Raw genomic sequence first — 23,520 nt, 5'->3', positions numbered from 1 at the left:
ATATTATTCGTTCATTGAGAAATTCCGTACTCTGTGTCAATCGTAACTTTTGAATCTTCCACGCTTGTGCCATCAGCCTCATTGAGATGATCGCCGTAGTACTTCTTTTATCGTCAGTGCAGACAAAAGCAAGAACAAACACAAACTTCGCTCAACTACTTCTAGCGACCAAAACGTCGCTGGTCGCTGGCGACCTTTTCGTGTTAGTGCTCAAGCGAAACAGACTATTTCAATGCGTCGCTGGAGCACTCAACTACAAAGCGCTCCACAGTCCTGTGACGCGACAGTTGAGCGACGTTGTAGCGATTACTCTGATGCACAATACCTTTTAATCACCTCTGACAAAACCATCCAATGCTTAAAGGTACTTGCTGATCTCGGCTTGTAATGCGTCAAGCTTTTGGAAAAAATACCTCCTGTGTGTTCCGCAGCTGAAATGTTCTTGCACATCGATTCTTTCAGGTCCCTAGAGAGATAGATTTTCTGCTTCCGCTTTTGCTTGTAACCTACTACGTTACACCAAGTACCGTCCTGTGTTTTTCTCCTGTGTGCAGGGCTGGTAGCAAGTCACTTTTTAGTGGCTTGGTCACTTTTTTCGACCTGGTCACTTAAAAGTCACTTTTTCCAACAAAAAGTCACTTTTTTCAGAAAAAAATGGTCACTAAAGTCACTATTTTCGTGATCTGATGAAAATTAGATTTAATGCTGGTCGAGCTTTCCAAACTCCATAAAAAAGAAATAGATATTTGTAATTTAAAAAGACAGATATAGTATGATTGGGAAATGAAAGTGTCAAGAAAAATAGGGAATCTTGGCTAGATTTCTGGAAGAATTCAGGTGAATATTTCTCGCATAACTTCTGATCTCGCCCTAAAAGCCATTGGTAACCATGTGTGTAGCTCATTGTTTCTGAGCATTTGAATGGATTTTCATGTTATTTCACAACGCTATGGGGATGAAAGGATCATTATCTACCTGCCCGTGATGTTGGTTTGGATGCTTATTCTTTCATTTGCTCAGAAACAACGAGCTACACACATGGCTACCAATGGCTTTTAGGGCGTTATCTCAGAGTATGCGAGATTTCGTAAACATTTCCCATAAAAAATGTCTAAATTTTTCTGAAAACAAAATGTAGGAGATTCTGGCAAAACTTAGGACAACTTCACCGGTGGACCAAATCACAGGTTAGTCCAAATTTTTGGACCATAGTGTACCAAAACATGGAGCTTGAACCGAAATGAAGTTTCCAATTTTATTTTATACCAGTTTTCTGGTCTATATTTTTGGAACAGGCTAACTGCCTGATCCATTTTTGGTTGGATTTGGACCAAGATTTGAGCTGTTCCAAATCTGGTATGACATATGACAGTTCGGATTTTTGTCCCTGAAATAGTTTTGTAGTTTAGGAGATGAGGGTGCAAAAGTTGAGTAATTAAAGGAGGAAAGCGAACATCAGGCTGTTTCTCAGGGGAATCCTTTAGGAATTCCTGCAGGAATTCGTCCAGGAATTCCACCAAGAATTTCTACGAGAATACATCTAAAGATTCATCAACGAAGTTCTCCAACAGAGTCCTCCAAGAGCTCTTCCAGAAATTCTACCGAAGTTGTTCCGATGTCTCTAACAAAATTTCCACCAGGAACTACTCCATGGATTCCCTACTAGCAGTTTCCCCTTGGATTTTCTACGGGAACTTCTTTCAGGAATTCACCCGCGGATTTGCTACAGCAATACCTCCGGGGGTTTCCTCCAGGAATCCCTTCCCTTACACCGGAGATTTCGTCCGGGAATTCTTCTACAAATTGCTTCGGGGATTTATTCCGTTAATTTATTCGAGGATTTCCTCCAGGAATTTATCTGGGGATTAGCACCACGATTTTCTCCGGGGATATTGTTCAGGAATTCCTCTGGAGATTTCCTCCAGAAAAAAGCGAATTTAAACTGAATTTTCCGACCAAAATATTTTAATAAACTTAAGCAAAAACCAGGACCAATACCCAACAGACCTGCTGAATAAATTACGAGTGAACTTTCTGTAGTAATCTGCAACTATAGAAGGAATCTCAAATCTGCTTTCTGAAAGATCCTCATCAAACTCCTCTGGAAGATTAGCCAAAGACGATTTGGAAAACATAAAAAAATAGAAAAGTTTGTTAAAAACTCGTCCAGAACTTCAAATGTGAGTAATAATTTCCTAGAAATCGTTTGAGAAATTACATTAGAAATTCCAATCGATAAAATATACACTTTTCCATTCATTAACCCTTGCTATTGTTTTTACTAGTCTATATAGGGTCAACTATTTTTGAACAACAACACGTTTATATTGCATATATAAATTATCGATTCCAGCCTGCTCGTCGTGCACATGTAAACTTTAAAACCTTACAAACGTTTCTATAATGAATGCTTAAATATTGTTAGACAATAATATTGATATCAGTGGCGATTCTTTATCGTCAAATTACCTGTTCATGAATTTTAGCAACACATATGCGGTTTCAATCGTTTACTGTTTGTTTATAATCTAAGTACTGGATACCACCGTTGATTTGACCGCTTTTAATCTGATCACTTTTTTATTCGACCTCCGATTCATTCAGTTAAAAAAATGATTAAACAGTTATTTAGCACATGGAATGCAATGAAGTCAAATGGAACGTGTGAAACGAAACGCTGAAGCAAAACATAACAGCCTGAAGGCTAACCAGAAACACGTTTTTAAGTTTTTAAGTTCAAATTTGGAGCCACATATTTTACCTATGTTTCTATTTTTATGTTTGTTTTAAATTTTTGATACGGCAAGTTTTTTTTTTCGGAATATTCTGAAGTTCATTCTTGTTTTATGAAGAAGTTAAATTTTAAATGCCACATCTTTTTGAGCAATCGAGTCTTATCCTGGACAGATAAATGTTGAGAAACATTTCCAATAATTACTGCTGTTCTTTACATTCTAAATTTATCCAATATGTACATTCGTAAATATCATTCTATATTGATATATTTTCGCTTCTGGTCTATTTTATTACTAATACTCCTAGTTTTGAAGTCACTTTTAGGTCACTTTTTGGTCACTATTTTGATCATTATGGTCACTAAAGTCACTATTATTTTGGCCTCTGACTGCTACCAGCCCTGCCTGTGTGGGACACAATTCTTTCTTTGAGATTATGTAAAGTAAAACTAATAGCCCTACGCATGATGAATAAATTACAATTACAAAATTTAAATTCTCGCTCCAATCCACTTTTAATGTCCCATAAAAACTGTGCATTGATTGTCGTGGGTTCGATACCTTGGTTACGGATATGCTTACCAAGCCACTGAAGATCATAGGCCAGGAGAAGTGGATGAACTTGTCATTCATTTTTCTGTCAAATCTCATACAAAATCTACTTTTTCTCTGACAGAAATTCACTCTAGGTTATTGGAGGGGTAAATTAGCAGAGAGAACAGTAAAACACGTCTTTACAGGTCGAGGCAAAACACTTGAATGAGCTTTATTCATTTCCTTCTTTCCATTCACTTTTGAGCTTCATTCAGTCAGCTCCTTTTACACTCGATTGGCGCGCGATGCTGAATGACGCAGGGCTGCCATCACTCCTCCTCATCGCGCAGAGATCGCAATCCAATCCTCTCGCGTATGTCCTCCAATTTTACCCTGTTCAGCGGTTTCGTAAAAATGTCCGCCAACATATCCGCCGATGGGCAATAAGTTACATTTACGTTGTTGTTTTCAGCCAAATCTTTCACGAAGTGGTATTTGGTGTCCACGTGCTTCGAACGCTTCAGTCCTGCATTCTGCTCCAACATCTTGATGCAACTTTGGTTGTCTTCGAAGATCTGTACTGGTTCCTGTACAGGCTCCCCGAAGTCCTTCAATAGTTTTTTCAGCCAAAGCAGCTCCCGACAACTTTCAGCTAACGAAATGTACTCCGCTTCCGTCGATGAAAGTGCCACACACGATTGCTTTCTGGCACACCATGAAATCGAGCCACCACCCAGTTGAAACAGATAGCCCGAATTCGATTTTCGGTCCTTCACATTTCCGGCCCAGTCTGCGTCCGCGTATCCTCGAAGTTCTTGTCTGTTTACAGACAATTCCAACTTCAAATCACTCGTAGACTTCAGGTAGCGCAGAACCCGTTTTGCTTCCGTCCAATCCGCATTCGTTGGCTTGCTTACCTGCCTTCCAAGAATGGATGTACTAATAGCGATGTCTGGCCGGGTATTTACTGATAGATACAGCAAACCACCGACAAGGCTCTGGAACTTTTCATTGTTCGGTAGACTCTCCAGCTCCTCCTTTTGCTGTAGGTATCCGACGTCCATAGGAATCCTTGATCCCTTAGCATCCGCAATTCCGAACTGTGCAACCAACTTGTCGATATAAGCCTTTTGGTCCAAGCAGTAGGCGTTGTTCTTCCGCGTCACTCTTATTCCCAAAAAATGTTTCACTTCACCAAGTGTTGTAATCTGGAACTCGCTAGCTAAAGCCTTCACAACTCCTTCGTAGTCTTCATCACGTGATGTAGCGATTAGCATATCATCCACATACACCAGGATATACACTGTGCCGCCGCTCGTCTTCCGCACATATAAGCACGGGTCAGCATCCGCCTGCCGGAATCCCAGTCGTTTCATAACATCATTCAGCTTTTGGTTCCAAACCCTGGCTGATTGCTTCAAACCGTATAGGCTCTTACGCAAACGACACACCTGTCCTTTTTCCACTCGTAGTCCGGGTGGTACCCGCATATAAATGGTCTCCTTGAGATCGCCATTCAAATATGCAGTTTTCACGTCAACGTGCCTGACCTGCATCTCATCTCGTCCAGCGATGGTCAGCAGTGTACGAATCGTCACTTGCTTTGCGACTGGGGCGAATACCTCGTCGTAGTCCAGGCCATATCGTTGCGTGAAACCTTGCGCTACTAATCTCGCTTTATATCGTATTAGTTTACCTTGCTCATCCTGCTTCTTCTTATAGATCCAGCGGCATCCGATGGTCTTGCTTCCTGGCGGCAACGACGTCAAGTCCCAGGCCTTGCACTCCCGCAATGACTTCAGCTCGTCGTTCATGGCGGCCTTCCAATGGCCATTCTCAGGATCACTCACTGCCTCTTGGTAGCTTCGGGGTTCACACTGTTGACTCCGAGCCAGTTTACCATCCGCCACGTAACGTTCAGGTGGAATACCTTTCGTTGACCTTCCAGACCGACGAGGTGTAACGGCGAATTGCTCCTCCTGCAAATAAGTCGACTCCCCCTGGATCGAAACTAGTTCGTCGTCCTGTCGAGAGACAACACTGCCATTGGCATCTTCATATAAACTCCGATCTGCTGGATTTTCAAAACCAAGATCCAAATTGTCGCAAGATTCTTCTTCAAACCCACGGAATTCTTCCTCATCGTCACTATCTGCGTCCGGCTCATCTTCGGAATCTTCATCGGACTCGTCCGACTCTTCATGCTCCATGTTGCTGGACGGTTTCACCGGAGGCACCACGAAAATTTCGTCATCGACTGCATCCGGAATCTCTCGATCACTTGACGGCAAGAAACGAGCATCACGACTGAAAACGATTTCGTTTGTCTTCAAGTCGATGAAACGCCACGCTTTATGCTGCTGGGAGTACCCAACAAACGTCAATTTTGTCGCCTTCGATTGCAGCTTCGTCCGCTTTTCCTTCGGGATGTGCACATAAGCTTCCGAACCAAAAATCTGGATCATGCTCATGTCCGGCTTCGTACCGTGCCAAATCTCGTAGGGCGTCTGCTGCACCGGTTTCGTTGGCAACATATTCTGCAGATGGTTGGCCGTGTTAACCGCCTCGGCCCAGTAACGATAATGCAACCCAGAATCGATGATCATACACCGTGCCATCTCTACCAGCGAACGATTTTTGCGCTCCGCAACTCCGTTCTGCTGTGGCGTGTATGCTGTCGTAAACTGCTGCTGAATTCCTTCCTGCTTGAGAAACTTGACCAACTCTGCGCTGCGGTACTCTCCTCCTTGATCCGATCTGATGATCTTCGGGGATCTACCAAACTGCGTTTTCATCAAACGTACGAAATCTCGGATAACGTCCACGGTATCCGACTTCTTCCTAAGAATGTATAGAGTGGTGAAGCGGCTGTAGTCGTCGATCAGCGAAAGAAAATACCGACGGCCTCCAGGTGTGGCCGTTTTCATCGGCCCACACAAGTCACTGTGGATCAAATCCAACACCGCTTTCGACTTACGCCTCACGGTGAGGCCATAGTAACGCGTCTGCGTCCGCGAACGCGATGCGATCAAAGGATTTCCTGTTGTTGATATTCTGCTTTGCGGGCTCGCACACGCGGACGCGTCGCTCGACGCGTTTACTATGGCAGCGCCCTCACTTTCTTAGGAAATGGTCGCCTTGCCATCTTTCCCTCCAAACAGGGTTCACAAGAATAACGAACAGAGCAGTGACGTACCTTGATGCCTGTTGCCAAAGCTTTCCGCTCCAGATCCAGGATAGCTTGAGTATCACGATGTCCCAGCTTTCTGTGCCACTCGTGTATGCAGTTCTTCGTATGACACTGATCCGAAACTGCACTAGCACGTTCAACCATTTGAAGATGGAACAGACCCTTGCTTGACGGCGCAATAGCAGCAATCTTATCACCGTTCGCAATTCTACATCCGTTCTTGTCGAAGATTACGCTCGCTCCCTTCTGAACGAGCCTGCCAACGGACACGAGATTCATGTCGAGATCAGGAACGAAAAGCACTTCACTCAACAAAATTCGCGTTTCTGCGCCACCACCTCCGATGCAAAAAATCTGGCACAATCCGACGCCTTTCACCGCTGCATGTTTACCGTCGGCAACCGTAACCGATTTCGGAGTGTCCATCCGCGGTTCATTGAACGACACGAAAAACTTCCGATTTGCGCACATATGCGAACTCGCACCGGAATCGACGATCCAGTCTTTCGCCGCGCACTCACTGGCAACAAACGCACTATTTCTCGGTTCTACGTTCACATCGGAATTGACGACACAACCATTCGTCACGCACTCTCTGGCAAGAAAAGTAAATTCTTCCGATCGCGACGTCGCAAGCTTCGCCTTCGCGAGCTTTTTCGACACTTTTCTCACTTCGCTGTGCCTGCTCACTGCTGAGCTACTGGCACCTTCTTCTTTCTTCTGCCTCAGCCACAAGCTGCAGTTTGCTTTCTTATGACCGGGCTTCTCGCAGAAAAAACACACTGAGTTTTTCTTCTTGTCTTCCGCTTTGAGAACAACCGAATCCACTACCGACGGATCACGACGCTTGTGCACTTCGTTTATGATCTTCCCTTTCACAAGATGCATCGTTAGCTCATCATCGGCTCGGTTCTCTAGCGTCGTCGTCAAGGCATCGAACGAACCAGGCAAACTTCGAAACACTAAAACCACCTGAAGATCTTCGTCTAGTTTTGTTCCAGCATTAGCCAGCTTCTCGAACAAATTCTCAAACTCCATCAGGTGTTCTTCGATGTTGTCCCCGTCGTGGTACTCCATGTCGCAGATTCGCTTGAGCAAATGCACTTTGGTCGTAAGCGTCTTCTTCTGGTGCTGCTTTTCCAAATTGTCCCACACTGCTTTCGCGGAATTCGTATTCCGGATATGCCCGTGTTGACTTTTTGTCAGCAATAAACCGATCGTCGCGCGCGCTCTCTGGTCTCCCTCGTCCCAGGCAGCCAGTTCCGCGACGTTCGAACCCGAAGCAGCCACTTCCGGCTTCACTCCCGGCGAGACATACTTCCAAAGTCCTTCTCTCACTAACAAAAACTCGACTTCCAATTTCCACGAATCGTAATTATCGTTCGTTAACTTCGCGATACCAATTTTCTCCATTTTTGTTGAATTTAACACTTCCGGAAAAATTCCAACAAACGCGCCACGACTTGTCTGAACGTGTTCACTTTGCATAAAAACAAAATGGCTACTTCACAGGCCCATAACCTATTGGAGGGGTAAATTAGCAGAGAGAACAGTAAAACACGTCTTTACAGGTCGAGGCAAAACACTTGAATGAGCTTTATTCATTTCCTTCTTTCCATTCACTTTTGAGCTTCATTCAGTCAGCTCCTTTTACACTCGATTGGCGCGCGATGCTGAATGACGCAGGGCTGCCATCATAGGTGAACCACTTCCCCTGGCCTATTATTAAGATCTTCATATAGCGATACTTACCGATAAGATTAAAATTTTGCTGAGTGTCTGTTACATCCTGATATGGCGGCAAATGAACCATGCACCACGTGTTTCATGCATCGCAACGCACAGACAACACGTGTCATGCGCATAAAAAACGTTTCTCGTGTAGGTCGCCGAGAGACGATACCAAGCAACCAATAATGTCGGCGACCTTCGACACGGTGGTTACCATGGAAGGGCGTCGTTTGTGCGTAGAGTTATTTTGAACATATCGACGGCCTCCGTATTTTGTGAAAGGGATTTTGCTTATCCGGTTTCAATCTTCAAAAAAGGATGATAAATTCCCTCTACATTAGACACCAGGACTTGAAAGAGGCTGCTGCCGTTGAACGCCGTCGCCAGCTCGAGGAAGCCCGTAAGCAACGAATCTTCAATGCCCGACGTCGAGTCATCGGGGTAAGTTCACCGGTTCATATGATTTCATACGATTCACATCGCTTGTATGTGGGGAACTTTCCAGATCGATGCTACGGCTCTGGAACATCAGGTGAAGGAGAAGCAGGAGATCGAGCAGGATGCCCAGGAACGCCAGCGCAAGTTCGCAGAGGAACAACGACGCCAGAGTCGGTTCCTGGAGCAGAAGAACCGCGAGCAGCAGCAGCTCCGTCACCAGCTGGACAACGAAGTCAACCGATTCCGTTCGTTGTACCAGCGACCGGAACAATCGCGCGACTTTGACCTGTTCGACCCGGACGGGTTGAAGAAGTCACTTCCGGCGAGAGTCGGTGATGATGATCCGCGCCTGTCGGTGTCCGGCGCACAGATATTCGACGGCGAGGATTTGACCGAGAAGGATCGCAAGCGTATTCAGAAGCAACAGCAGCGTTCTTGGCTGGAGCAGCAGATCCGGGACAAACGACAGGCCGAGCAGGAACGCATTGCGGCCGAGAAGTTTTTGGAACAAGCGCTGGATGCCAGGGAGCAAAGGGTTCGCCAGTTGGCTGCCGAAGAACGGAACATACGGCACAAGATTCAGGAGAACGTCGATCAGTTCAATCGACAGCTGATGCAACAGCAAGAGTACGAACGGCAGCAGAAGAAACAAGAGGAGGAAGAGGACAATTTGGCTGAGATATACAACAACGTGACCAGCGATATTCTGACGGAGAATCCGGAGGTTGCGACGAGCAACCTGGGACCGAATCGAATCATACCGTATGCTTATAAAGGAATGAGCGCTGCAGAGCTCGAGCAAATCAGGTTGGGACAGATGCAACAGAAGGAAGAACTGGAACGGCGCCGACAAGCGGAACAGACCAACAAAGAAGCGTGGGATCAGCTGGCGAATGATTTTGACCGAACGGTGGTTCTCAGGGATAGGGAGTTGAACCGACGGCGCCACGAGCTGGCCGAACGAATCAGGCAAGAGAATGTGCAACTTTCGGACGAGCAGCAGCGCAAATTGGCCCACATGGACCGGGTAGTGTACCAAAATCGACCGACGATGGCGTACTTTGAGCAGTTTAATACTACTAGCCGATAGGGGGGCGGATGAGTTGGGTTGGAAGGCTTTCTCTCACTATTCTATCGATGCACGTTTGGGTGTTTTGTGGTTTGGTCAATAATTTATCGCACATTGCAATCTTAAACAAACTATCTATGATTGATACTTGGAATAAAAATTAGTTAGCAGCTAAATTGCTAGAGTTTTATAATGGGTTTAGTTGATGTGGTTGGCGAGAATATTGAATACGACTAAGGAAGTTAGGGTTGAGATGACATAAAGGGGACGGGAAAATGAGTCTCATCCGAAATATCAGTTGATGAAATGAGTGCTTAGCACTGCGTTGGAGGCGCTATCCTGGAATATTATTGAGAAAATTCTGGTTTTATAAATTGTTGATTGGAATAGGTAAGCGATTTTCGATCTTAACATTGCTTTCATCTGAGACAATTAGATCCACGGGGTCATATTATGTAATTTTAATTTGGTTCAAGATTGTTCTAATGTTTTACAGACTTATCCAGCTCTAGTAAGTTGTTCTCAAAGGTCAATGCGCTCAAACCGTATATCTTTGTTCATGTTATTGAATATTCTCAAACGACTGTGTTTAGCGTCGACTTGTAGATACACATAGAAGAGATCGAGTTAAGAACACTATCAGCGTAACCCTCTTTCCGCTCACACGTAGGAGTGGCCTTGATTGAAGCATTCCTTCATGACATGTAGATCAGAAAACAGCCAACATGAAGAATTCCATGTTTTTTTACTAGTTTAATTTACACAGCGTTGACGACTTTCTCAGTAATGGGCTTATCATTTATGTTGATATATCCTACTATAAATTGTTAAATCGATGACACCTCTTGATGAGATTTTTGTACGTTTTGCTAGTTTCTACAGCTTTCAGATCTAATGTTTTAGAATGTCTGCATCATGCGGATTTTATAGTACGCAAGATTTCGTCCCCACCTCTTTCAATTATTGTTAAGACGACATCATCCAAGTAATAAACAATCTCAAATCCTCTGGGTAGCTTTAACGTAAGTACTCCGTATTCCAGATTGTTGGACCAAGTATACCTAATAACTTTTGGTTGGCCGCTGTGGCAAGTAACATTTTAGCGAACGTATATTGTGCGCCATTTCAGTCCCTACATATTCACCCGCCTGATGATAACATACCAATAACTTCTTCTTTTTCTTCTTCTTCTTGGCATTACGTCGTCACTGTGACAGAGCCTGCTTCTCAGCTTGTAGTTCAATGAGCACTTCCACAGTTACTAACTGAGAGCTTTCTTTGACAAAGTTTTTTCGCATTCGTATATCGTGTGACGGGTGTAAGGATCTGTCAACGTTCCAAATGTTCTGCCGACAATACCCATATCATCCACGAAGCAAACAAATTGGCTGGATCTTGGGAAAATTGTACCTCGGTTACCAAACCCGGCTCCCCGCATGACACCTTCTAGCGCAATGTCCAGGCACGAAAGTCCATCACCCTGTCGAAGTCCCCGGCGGGATTCTAACGAACTGGAATGTTCGCGTTAAAATAGATGAACAGGTGATGCGTTAGGACTTGGTATTCACGGCATTTCTGGAGGATTTGTCGTACAGTGAAAATTTGGTCCGTCGTCGAGCGGTCGTTGATGAAACCAGCTTGATTACTTTCCACAACTCATTTGCTATTGGTGATAGACGACGGAAGATAATCTGGGATAGCACTTTGTAGGCGGCATTCAGGATTATGATCGCACGATAGTTCTCACATTCCAGTCTATTGCCTTTCTTGTAGATGGGGCATATGACCCCTTGCTTCCACTCCTCCAGCAGCTGTTCCGTTTCCCAGATTCTGATAATCAGCCGGTGTAAACAGGCGGCCAACCTCTCCGGGCCCATTTTGATGAGTTCAGCTCCGATACCATCCGTATCAGCTGCCTTGCTGATCTTGCGTAGGTTGATGGCATCCTTAACTTCCCGCAATGTGTGAACAGATTGGTTTCTTTCATCCGCCGGGCTGACATAGTCACTTTCCCGCTGCCGTGACACTCTGCGCCAGTGTTATCCGTGCAATTTAGGTGTTCGTCGTAGCAGAGGCGTCGCGTGGCCTTATTATCAACCTGTGCACTTCTAATTTATGTTGAATTCGTTTTTTAACCTAGGTTGGAACTGACGCAACCTGTTCTGAACCACAGTTTCAACCCCAACCCGATACAAGTTCGGCCGAACTAGAATTTGCTTGACGTTGGTTTATTTATGTGCTGATAACCGACCCAGTTCCTATAAACGGAAACAACATAAGTGTCATTTTATATATGTCATTATTAGGTACACCGTGGATTCAAACCATTTTTTTCTAAGGTAATAAAATGTATAATCAATCTTTTCTAATTTTCGTTTTCAAATATATTTGTTTTTAGTCTTTCAGTTGATTAAAAACATATATGATTGCAGATGCTAATCGGGTTGTTTAGTTTTATTTTCTCACTTTTTCATTTTTAACGATTAGTCATCATTATGGGGAAATTGTAAAATTACATATGAAAATAATTCAAATTATGCGGGTCATCAGTTTCGATTTTTAAAGCACTGGATCCTAACTAATATTGCAATATAGAGTTGGTGATCATAACCCACATATTTTTACATAGAATTAATACCGTTAAGTCACCAGTCACCGTGCGGGCTCCATTCACCGTACACATATATAAATTCCTACAAAATATTCATACAATTTTCACAAATTATTCTTTTGTCAGCAAAATAAGATAAAATCAATAAAATGAAGTAGTTTTTGTCACAAAGCATTTTGAAAAACCTGGTTTATGTAGTCAAAATCTTGTGAATTCTGTTTGATAATGAGATTTTTCAACACTCTTAGTAGAAACGCCAAAAATTACCATTTTTCATATTAACGTTAGAGTATGAAATTTTTCAAAATTTCAACAAGTTTACATTGTGGATACCACTAGTTAGATGTATTTCATCGTATGAGCAACGACATTTTATACAATTTATAATTTTTCATTGTGTTTCAGTCAAAACCCAAATGCACGGTAAATGGGCCCTTTTCAATATGTATGGTTCCCATTACCGTGCATTACTGTAAAAAGCTTGAAATTATTCGGTAATATTAGATTTATTGTTATGTCGTGATTAAAAAACTTCATTTTGAATGTTTGAGTGAATATGAAATAGTTTGGACAATACAGTCAAATCTCCTATAAAGATTTTAATGAAAAATTATTTATTTAGTAAATTTTTAAACATTTTATGGTTTTTATTATAAATGAAGATTTTAATATTCTTAAAAATGAGTGCGCACACCACTAGCAACATAGTTGCTCCATTACCAACGTTTCTTCAAGATACAAAATTAAATCATGACGAAAACTATATGCACGGTGAATGGTGCACTAGTGTGCACGGTAAATGGTGACATAGCACGGTACGAGGCGACCTTAACATTACATTTTCAAACATATTTTTAGAGTATTTTTTGTTATCCAACACTAGTTTTATATATATTCATGAATTATTATATAATTGCACGCTACGTAGTGGTATTCTAGTACGCATCAAATTATTTGGCAAAGTTATACAATTTATTGAAGTGCAAATTTTTCTTAAATGCACGGTGAATGGTAGCTTGACGGTACAAGATTGTTCGCTTCGTGTACTTGGTGCACGCATCAAGAAAATTGCTCGCTTTTAAACCACACCACTAGCGTTATACTGACGATGACGGTACGGAGGGCACGACCGCTTTTGAATTCATTTTCTGATTGTCTTCTGATTGACCATCACAAGTACCACCGCGCTAATACTGTATGCTGGAAGCGAGGTTCTTAACCAGTATTGTACAAAAATACGCGCGGGCCCTGGGTCTCAAACTTACAGAAACTTCTTACCGTCAGCCGTCTAAAAAATCACGCCAGTACTCCACACCACAGGCGTGGTGATGTTGAAAGCGCGAAGGAAAAAAGAGAGGAAGCAAAATGGATCTCTCTCGTGGATTGATTTGTCTCTTGTCTTCCCACCGCACGCTCGCACAGATTGATGTGGCAAGACTGTGCACCGGCCAGAGTCGACGCTTTGGCTACTTACACACTGGCATTTGTAGTGCAAAAAACATTCTACCACATATACAGAATTGTGTGTACGACGAAAGGCAACGCGTCTCCCGATGAGAGTGCACACGTTGGGTTTCATCGTCACAGCAGCAACGTGTAGCGTGGAACAAAGTGTTGCGTAGCATGCATCGCACTGAGCGCGTAGGGAAAATTAGGGCACAGATCTCGCGCCGCACCAAACAGCATTTGCATTCAATTTGAATACCAAAAATATAACAACAAATATTTTGAAAGGTATAAATTGCGATGATCAATGATAAAGATAATTGAAATAGGCTAAATTTTATTGAGAGAATTGAAGAACCGTACTTCAATAATAGTAGCAATTGTAGGTTGTTATGATGAACGATTTGCCACCTGTGCAGTGCACATGTTGCACATGTGGACGCGACGCCTCTGCGTCGTAGTTCTGCTTCCACCTTTCAATCGCCTTATGTCAGTCCGTCAAGATGCTTCCATCCTTATTAATTATTCCTACACATTTCGGCTCGCGGCACGATGCCTTTTCGGGATGAGTTAAGCTACTGGTAGAACATTCGCATTTCTTATGAACTATGCAGTAACTCAATTATTCACATTCCGTCTCTTACAGACGGCGCTTTTTTTTTTTTTTGTATGGTATTCAGTTGGAGCTGCCTGACAGCTTAACTTGTCAAGGCTGAACCCTCGGTCTGGCTTTTGCCAAGTTTCCCCTCTACCAGGACCAATACTCAGACGGACTAGGCAATGGCGCCCACATGAACACTGTTTTTTATTAGTATTGTGACGTGGTAGTTTTTGAAAAGTACCCATATTCCCTTGCTTCTGAGAAAAGGAAGCATTATGAAAATCAGCAGCTCCATTAGAATTTGTTTGAAATAGTAGTGCATTACTAATAGTCTAGTCGAAATGGTTTTGAATAATTTGTCATACAAGTGCTATTCTGATTACTATTCTCTTTTACGTAAGATTAGAGTCTTAAATGTCAAGTGTCGTCAAATCTTAACAAAATTAGGCTGTTTAGTAGTAGTTCTAGTTAATTTCATTTTTTGTTGTTAAAAGTATTTATTGGTCATTACGTTCATATATCCTTAAAGAAAAAAGTCGCTTTCCTTGTCTGTTCAACAATTTTTCGAAACAAGCAAGTGTACCCTAATGATCGATCTCAGCGTCTTACTTTCCATAGTCATTTTTATAGTGAATATTGAAGAGTAAAGTTACCTTAGGCTTCTATTACAGTCTCCTACAAGATTCACTTTTCGGTGGCAAATGCAATGCTTTACAACGCCTACTTTCTACTTGTAAATTTTGCGAAAATGAAGCTGGAATTAGATTATTTATACCATGGTTACAAAAGAAGTATTTATTATTATGGCAATGTAAAAACCATATTAAAATAAGATTGTCGCCACTTATTTCTACTCAGTGAATCTAATAGTCATTTTCCTAAGAGTTCCTAAGTATTCCCTACGTCGTATATGATAACGATGTATCTAGCTAGCTAATAGTAAGAGTGGCTACGGGTCATTCTGGTTAGCAAAAGGCAAACTGAACGTCACCAATAGTATTAATGTCCACTTCGAATAGATTAATTATTTGAAATGGGCATCAATTCTATCAATGACGCAGAATGTCCATTGGATCACATCCGAGATATTATTGCGTCTATGCCATATGAATTATGACGCGGCTTTAAGCAAAAAATGCCAAAATGTGATACCACCACTACAGGTTACGCCTTTGGTTTCCATCGTATGGGCTAATGGATTATGCCCTCCCATCGCGGCAAGGTCGCATAACCAAGGGGAGGGATCTCTTACAGACGGCGCTTTTTGTCCCAAAATAGGCGGGTTTGCTGCTTTCGTTTCCTTTCATATCGCTCCACGTTCTGTCGCGTTCCTTGCTACAGCATTGCAGCCCGCGCTGCATATTTCTCCAAAACCTCCTGGCACTCCTCGTCGAACCAATCATTTCTTGATCTCCGTTCCACATATCCGATAATGCTTTCGACAGCATAGTTAATGGCTGCTTTGACTGTCCTCCAGCAGTCCTCATCGAGCTCGCCATCATCAGACGACGCTGTATCAAGATGCTGCGCGTACGCATTGGCGACATCCGGTTGTTTCAGTCGCGCTAGATTGTACCGAGGCGGGCGTCGGTACCGTACATCGTTGATAATGGATAGTTTTGGGCGCAGTTTCACCATCACTAGGTAGTGGTCGGAGTCAATGTTAGAGCCACGATAGGTTCTGACGTCGGTTATGTCAAAGAAGTGCCGTTCATCGATCAAAACGTAGTCGATTTGCGATTCTGTCTGTTGAGGCGATCTCCAGATGTACCGATACAGGAGACTGGGCTGGAAATAGATTGTACAAATGGCCACATTCTTGGAGGCGGCAAAATCTATCTGTCGTAGGCCGTTCTCATTCGGCAGCCGGTGGATGCTGAACTTTCCAATCGTCGGTCTGAATTCCTCTTCCTGGCCAACCTGAGCGTTCAAATCAGCACGCGCCTTTGCATATCACCCATCACTATAAAAGCTGTTCCCAGCTCTGGTAGATGGTATGGTTACCTCTAAAAGTTCGCACCATTGAACCTGCTCAGAACACCCCCTGCAGCGCTACGATGCCGAAACCACGGACCTTTTCCCTTTTTAAATATTCGGAGGGCCATAGTACACATCCTTCTCCGACACTCGGAGACGATGATCAGCCGCCCCTCACATGGAGTACAGACGCAAAGTGAGTTGATATTTTCAGGGAGCGGCATTAGGTATCCAAACTAATTGTAAGGTTCGAACTTCAGGACTTGTTAAATGTTTTATATAAGGCTGGGTCACTCTAGTGAACATCTTCAAAATTTAAACTCAAGAACGCTTTGAAGTTCTTAAAAAATAAAATAAACTAATTAAAAATGCAGGAATCGAATCTATCAGTGAGTTGCAAAAGATCGAAAACCGTCTTCCCCACAAAATTTTACTCTTAAGAACATACTTACGGTATCGTCGCCGAGCTCTGGTTGAACAGCACCTCGGACCGGCTGTTGATGAGAAACACCAGCACGAACGAGATCACCATCACGACGAACCCAATCGAAAGGGTGAGGGTTTCGTGCGCCGCCGAAGGCCGCAGGAAAATCCGCGCTGAAAACTCCCGCCACGTGGACTCGGTCCAGGTCGAGTAGCGATGCGACTTGAAGTCATACGCATCGTCCAGGAAAGCCGGCGACAGGGCCTGGGTGAAGTTCTGCGTCGTCCAACGGCACTCGCCCAGCCCGGAGTAGCCCGCGTACCAATTGTAGGGCAGGTGGAGGGCCTGACAGTCGGCTTTGGTGTTCTGGGCCACTTTTTGTCCGACCAGCAAGCCGAGAATGCGATGCGTCCAACCGGAAGCTTCGGAGGGGAGCGTGGAGTGGACGCTGATGTAACGAACAGGGGGAACGGGGAAAGCCTTGGGGTAGTCGGGTTTGGCTGCGGCGTGGAACAGTGGACAATCGGCTGATAGTAGGAAACAGTAGAGGAACTCATCGATCAGCACACTGTTGGTTCCGAAGCGAGGGTCGTACTTCGAGCCGGTGATCAGCTCGTAGATCGCCATCCCCACGAGGGATGAAACATTTCTCAACCGCAGTTGGATGGAGTCTTCCGCGAAAAGAGCGTTCCGCTGGCCAAGGTCTTCCAGCTGAGTGAAGTCATGTTCCGTCGAGTGATTTCCATAAGTGTACTTGAGATTCTCGCTGTCATCGTAGATGGAATGGTAGTAGCGATTTCCGGGGACCGACGTGATCACTACCGAGGGGAAGGATGCGTTTTCCCGGAGGAACGAATGGGAGGAAACAGGAGGCAGACCTTCCTTCGGAGCGGCCTTATCCACCGAGATATTGAACGCAAATCTGGAGTTGATCCTCCCGAACATTTGAGCAATTTTATCCGCGATAGGCAGCTCAGAAGCTCTGTAGATTTTAAGCTTGTTCAGATCGTCCATCGTTCCCAGGTCTATCATCAGATCGATGTTCTCCATTGAAATGGGATTGGTGAGGCCTCCTTTCGTTGGGAAGGCTCCCTTCTGCAGATCGTACACGAAACGTTGCGATCCGATGTAATCGTGCGATTCCCCGTTGAAGAACATAAACAGCACGTTGGGATCGGTTGGCTTAACCCGTTCCGGCAGAACTTTTGCTAGGAAATGCGCCACGGAAACCAAGACCGTAAACGGAACCAACGAATCCATCGCGCCCAATCCAATTCCATCAAACATCGTCGTCGTATCCATTCGACTGGACACTAAGATTATCCTCTCGCTTGGGTCCACTTTTCTCTCTTCCGGCTTGACCAAAGTTCGAGGGAACAACGTGGCAAAGACGTTCTTGCCCTGAAGGGGATCGCAAAACTTGACCGGCGTCAGCGAATTGAAAACCGTCGATCTGGTCAGACAAACCCTCGTGTCGACAGCTGCCGACATGAAGGCATTCACCTCGATGCTGCAAAGGCTTCTCTTGTGCTGGTTCTCCAGATCAAAATTGTTGAACTTCTCGAAGCAATCGTACAGCTTATCGATCTCATCCGGATCGGCCACGTAGTAGATCGGGAAGGGGAAATCCTCCAACAGCAGCCCCGTTCCCCAGGGATTCCAACTGCCTTCCGGCCGCTCCACATCGCACGTTTCTTCTTCCCTCCCAGCAAATCTACTAAATTGATTCGGGCAGCGCGATTCCTGACTAAACTGCTGCAGCTCCGTGGCATTGTTAATCAGCACCACAGCGGAAACGTGACGACCGCCCTGGTTGCGCAGCCGGAGGATATTTTCCCGCGTGAACAGATGAGGCGCCAGAACCGGAGCGTAAGGAGGGGCAGGATGCTTTCGCACCACGAAGTCAATGTCCGCCTCCGAACGAATGAAGTGCAAAACGCCCACGGATCCGCCCAACTTGGAACTGCATCCGGTTACGTGCGTTCCGTTTAATCGCCGGAAGCAGTGCGCCCCGCTGATCGGCGTGTACATGTTGTCCTTGATTCGTTGGGAATGCACTGGAAATATAAGAGGGAAATTTGAGCCATTTCAGTTTCTCTCCCGGAAGATAATCGGAAAGTGACTCACCATTGTCTGATCCTAACAGCACTACCAGCAGCACAACAAACGCACTGTAAATCGGCCCCGACGCTCGCATTTTCACGATCACGGTCAACCACTACAATCCGTAACTGTTAAACTATTCTCCTAAACTTATTTAATATGCTATCATGAGATAATTCAGGCAAAATTTACCGAAAATTTCTAAAACTTTGCGTTGTTTATAACAAACACTCCATTTTTTGTTGCAGTCGCATCAAAACGAGACGAGCTGTCAAAGGTTCGGTTCGGATACACTTACAGAGTGGGACGAAAAAATTGAAAATGTTTTCCATGGACTCATCCACGGTCTTCTTTTATGGACCGATGCACGAGTTCACTATCTGACGTTTGAGCGGTGCCGTGTTATTTACGTGGCCATGGCAACGAGTGAATTCGGCACCTCTCAAACGTCAAATTAGTGAACTCATGCATTGGTCCATTGTCGATTTTATTTTTCTTTTCATATTTTGTAAACACGCCCGCATAAATAAGAACCACATTGCTACTGTTTCCTATACTGTACAAAACCATGTCTAAGTCATTTCGTATAACATCCAAAATAACAATAAATCAACCCCACCATGAACGGTTTTTACAGTTTTGCAAATAGTAAATGGGAAAATAACAATGTGGGGAATAGGCGGTTAAGTTTTGTAACCATTCAAAAACACCGATTTCTCCGAACAAAATTTTTCGTTTACAATATGTCAAACGACCGATACAGTGGCCCAATTTCATATTCGTACGGAACACTGGCGTCACATCAAGTGAGTAAAAAACTATGAAATGATATATTAAGTTTGAAATGCTTCATCTATATTGATGGCTATAGGTGTCATCTATTATTTGACAGCCATAAAATGTTTTCATTTACATTCATCTTTGGATTAATGGAAAAGTATTGAATTTGTGTCTGAAATTCACCCAATCCCATATTCGTACACCTATCAAAATTTAAACATACAACATTCCAAACTGAATTTTAATGCTCTATTTGATTGTTCAAGTACTATATTACGTTGTTTAGACGTAGTAGACTACATTTGTACAATTTATAAGCGGACATATATGAAACTTAGGTAAAATTTTTAGAAATACAATTTTTCATTGATTTTTGCTATAAAATTCAATAATTCTAACAATAGCGTTAATTTTGGTTGTAGAATTCAATCTAAAAAATATATTCATGAACACTAAAAGAGTTTTGGTTAAAATATATTAAGTTTACAGAATTCATAAAAAAAATTTATCCTCCTTGAGTATAGAAAATGATTATGTCATAATTTCAAAACTCTTCTGAAATGTTTCAAACTCGACTCAGGAGCAAGCGACCATCTCGTAAATGAAGCGGAAATATTTTCAGAAACTTGCAAGCTGAAGACACCCATCGAGATTCAAGTAGCCAAAGACGGTGAAGCGCTGGTGGCCAAGTTCACTGGGACTATCGCCGGAAGCAGCAACAAGAGAACACCGTTGATCATGAAGGATGTGCTCTATATTCCCGAATTACGAGACAACCTGATGTCTGTGAAGAAACTGGTGAAGGCCGGTGTTGTGGTGATCTTCTGCGGTTCCGAAGCGATTCTGAAGAAAGGCGATGAAGTTATTGCTACTGCGAATTTGCGAGGAAACCTGTACGAGATTGAGGTGGACATTCCAGTGGCATCGGCGAATTTATGTCAAACTGAAGCGACCAATTTGTGGCATCGAAGGCTCGTACATCTCAGTCAACAAGGAATGAAAGCGATCGTAAGTAACAACCTTGTTGATGGAACCATTCAACGGAACCCGTCCACGATCTTCAAAGCCACTGGAAAGAATCCATTCAGACGTCTGCGGGCCGATCGAGCCAACTGCGTGGGACGGATCGAAGTATTTCGTTTCCTTCATTGATGATCACACCCACTTTGCAATGGTGTTCCTGATGAAGAGAAAATCGGAGGTGTTCACTCGATTCCGTGAGTACGAGGCGATGGTGACAGCGCAATTCAATCTGAAGATTTCCAGGATGACAATTGACCAAGGCCGTGAGTATCTGTCGAACAATCAGAAACAGTTCTATTTACAGAAAGGGATCCAGGTCGAACCGACTGTTGCATACACGCCTCAGCAAGACGGCGTCGCGGAGAGGTTCAACCGAACCATAGTTGAAAAGGTCCGCACAATGCTGATAGATTCGCATGTCCCAAAAACGATGTGGTCAGAAGCTGTCCGTACTGCCGTGTATCTGGTGAATCGAAGCCTTAGCGTCGCCCTGCCAAGAAGTCTGACTCCGGCTGAGTGCTGGTACAATGAGAGGCCAAGTTTGGAAAAGCTCCGTGTTTTTCCAGCTTGCGAGTTTCTGAAAATATTTCCGCTTCATTTACGAGATGGTCGCTTGCTCCTGAGTCGAGTTTGAAGACCACTTTTCCGCTTCGAAACTTCTCATTCTTGCGACTTGCGACGAAACTTACCGCGGTCCGCTGGGATCGTTGGTCGGCCGAATTAGCTTCACTAGTTTTCTGTCGACAGTCCTTCTTCATATGGCCCCGTTTACCGCATTTGTGACACTTGCCTTGAAACTTCATTGGCTTCGAAATCGGCTTCCGGTGCTTGTCTCCGGAGAACGCTGCCAACTTCACCTCACCTGAGTCCTCGTGACGTTCGGTTCGTTTGAGCTCTTCCGCTAGTAAGCGTTGCTTCACAGCTTCCAAACTCAGCTCTTCCTCAGGAATGTTTTCAAGTGCCGTTACCAAAGGGTCGTACGTGTCGGGGAGCGTTTGAAACAGCGAAATGACCAGATCAGCTTCTTCAATTTTTGCGCCAGCGGTCTTCAATTGCCTGATCAAATCGTCAAAAGCCAGTAAATGCGCCCTCATCGAATCACCGTCTCGGAGCTTCAAACGGTTGAGCTGCTTCCTTACCAGGTTTTGAGTGCTAATCGACCGCTTCGCAAAAGAATTTTCAAGAGCCTTCTACATTTCTCTAGCCGTTTTCTTTTCGCACACGATCGTCAGACATTCGTTTGCAAGAAAGCTGACGATGTGATTCTTGGCCTTTCGATCTGATTCTTCAAACTTCTTCTTCTCCGCAGCAGCTTCCGGTGCGTCTTGAGTTAACGTATTCAAAACGCCGACAGAGTCCAAAAACATCTTGACCCGGAAGCTCCAATGCTGGAATCCTGCACCACCGTCGAATTGTGGAATACCACACACAGCTTCTTTCGTAGAGGTGCCCATAACCTTTTATGAATGAACGCAGAGCTCGTGTAATCAAAACGTGTGGTTTATTCAGAGGTTGGTTTGAGAATGATAAAAAGTAAAAGATGTCAAAGAAGCCAAGGTTACTGTGTTCAGATAAACGATTGGTCCAAACTAGCAGGTTGCTTCGATGTCAGTTTCAAACTTGTCAGCAGAAATAATTTTAACTAAGAATTTCGTTTTACAACAAAGTACCCTACACTATGCTGTACATAACTTCATATGATTGATGTTATCCCAATATTCAATTATTTTTTAATTCTTATTATGATTATACTCAAAATATGACCCTATTCTGCGGTTTATTTATTTTATAATAAAAATACAAAATATTCCGAGTGGGCGGAGAGCATTGATATACTTTTTACTAGAATATAACGTGTTGTTTTCATCATTTCAAATAACGCATGTGTTGCGGTTACGGCAATAATATTTCAATATTTATTCTATCAATCTCTATGATAATGTTTGGTAGTGAAATATGAAATAAAAATAATAATTGCGCAATTTTTAGATAGGAACATTGACTTTGGATTATGTACATCTATTTAAGAGCCAAACTGAAAGTAATTGACTAAAATTTTTGGTTTTAGATTGTTTCTAAATGTTATATTAACCAAGATTGTGAAGTATGAGATACCGATAACTACTCGTAAGTACTCTAAAACTGATTATAAGTTTTTGAAACTCGTTCAGTATTCGTAGTAAGAATTGCTAATGAAGTGAACCTGAAAAAATTACGTTATTTTTGTACTCACTAGATTATTTTTAGCAAAAAACATTGGAAAAAAAGGTATTTTTCTTAAATTTTCTTAAGTATCAAATATGTCCGCTTATATTTTTCCAAATGTACTCTACTACATCTAAACAACGTAATGAAGATACTGAGCAATCATCTAGCACATAAAAAATAATTTTGGATGTTGTATGTTTGATTTTTGTAAGGTGTACGAATATGGGATTGGCTCTATTTTAGACTCAAATTCAATACTTTTCCATTATTATAAAGATTTGAGCGAATAAATACGATTATGATTGCCGAGTAATAGATGACACCTAAGACCTTCGTAATTGATAAAGTATATCAAAGTCCGTAAATCATTTATTAGTTTTAAACCTACTTGATATAGAAACAGTGCCCCGTACGAAAATGAGGTTGAGTCACTGTATATTATCCATTTATTTTTATATTTACTGTAAACCAAACAGTGATGAAATAGTTAACCTGTAAGATTTACTTTAATTTAATAATGTATGAGGAATAATTGATTTAAGGTCCGTTATTGTTTCTCAACCATATACTGTTCTGTTCAGATGCTTTCATACAATAAAAGAAAAATACAAATGCGTTTATTATTTAAATAATGCTATACATATTTTCAA

The 23,520-nt window shown here is 43.1% G+C and overlaps 2 protein-coding genes across 3 annotated transcripts; one reads left to right on the top strand and one right to left on the bottom strand.

Annotated features, from left to right (window-relative positions):
- Positions 1 to 8,443: 8,443 nt before the first annotated feature.
- LOC110674239 (RIB43A-like with coiled-coils protein 2) lies at positions 8,444 to 9,873 on the top strand. The gene is made up of 2 exons (XM_021838458.1): positions 8,444 to 8,631; positions 8,696 to 9,873. Exons 1-2 carry the CDS (start codon positions 8,509 to 8,511, stop codon positions 9,716 to 9,718), a joined length of 1,146 nt encoding a protein of 381 aa, XP_021694150.1. The 5' UTR covers positions 8,444 to 8,508; the 3' UTR covers positions 9,719 to 9,873.
- Positions 9,781 to 19,129, bottom strand: LOC5565141 (nicastrin). 2 transcript variants are annotated; one of them, XM_021838457.1, is made up of 3 exons: positions 18,884 to 19,129; positions 16,781 to 18,813; positions 9,781 to 10,036 (listed from the first exon to the last, which is right to left on the bottom strand). In XM_021838457.1, the coding sequence occupies exons 1-2, from the start codon at positions 18,951 to 18,953 to the stop codon at positions 16,781 to 16,783; spliced, it is 2,103 nt and encodes a 700-aa protein (XP_021694149.1). In that variant the 5' UTR covers positions 18,954 to 19,129; the 3' UTR covers positions 9,781 to 10,036. The 2 variants fall into 2 exon arrangements, with proteins under 2 accessions (XP_021694149.1, XP_001649511.2); XM_001649461.2 differs by having other exon boundaries at positions 16,785 to 18,813.
- Between the last annotated feature and the right edge of the window lie 4,391 nt (positions 19,130 to 23,520).

The sequence above is a fragment of the Aedes aegypti genome, chromosome 1, assembly GCF_002204515.2.
Source record: "Aedes aegypti strain LVP_AGWG chromosome 1, AaegL5.0 Primary Assembly, whole genome shotgun sequence".
NCBI classification, from domain to species: Eukaryota; Metazoa; Arthropoda; class Insecta; order Diptera; family Culicidae; genus Aedes; species Aedes aegypti.
This window is presented reverse-complemented; position numbering and strand designations above follow the sequence as displayed.

Bases quoted from the DNA above. Each gene is read 5' to 3' on its own strand.
- LOC110674239 (XM_021838458.1), top strand. From the start codon at position 8,509: ATGATAAATTCCCTCTACATTAGACACCAGGACTTGAAAGAGGCTGCT. The intron at 8,632-8,695 runs GTAAGTTCACCG...GGAACTTTCCAG, and splicing joins CCCGACGTCGAGTCATCGGG to ATCGATGCTACGGCTCTGGA.
- LOC5565141 (XM_001649461.2), bottom strand. From the start codon at position 18,953: ATGCGAGCGTCGGGGCCGATTTACAGTGCGTTTGTTGTGCTGCTGGTA. The intron at 18,814-18,883 runs GTGAGTCACTTT...TTATATTTCCAG, and splicing joins GCTGTTAGGATCAGACAATG to TGCATTCCCAACGAATCAAG. The intron at 10,037-16,784 runs GTAAGTATGTTC...ATAATATTCCAG, and splicing joins CAGAGCTCGGCGACGATACC to GATAGCGCCTCCAACGCAGT.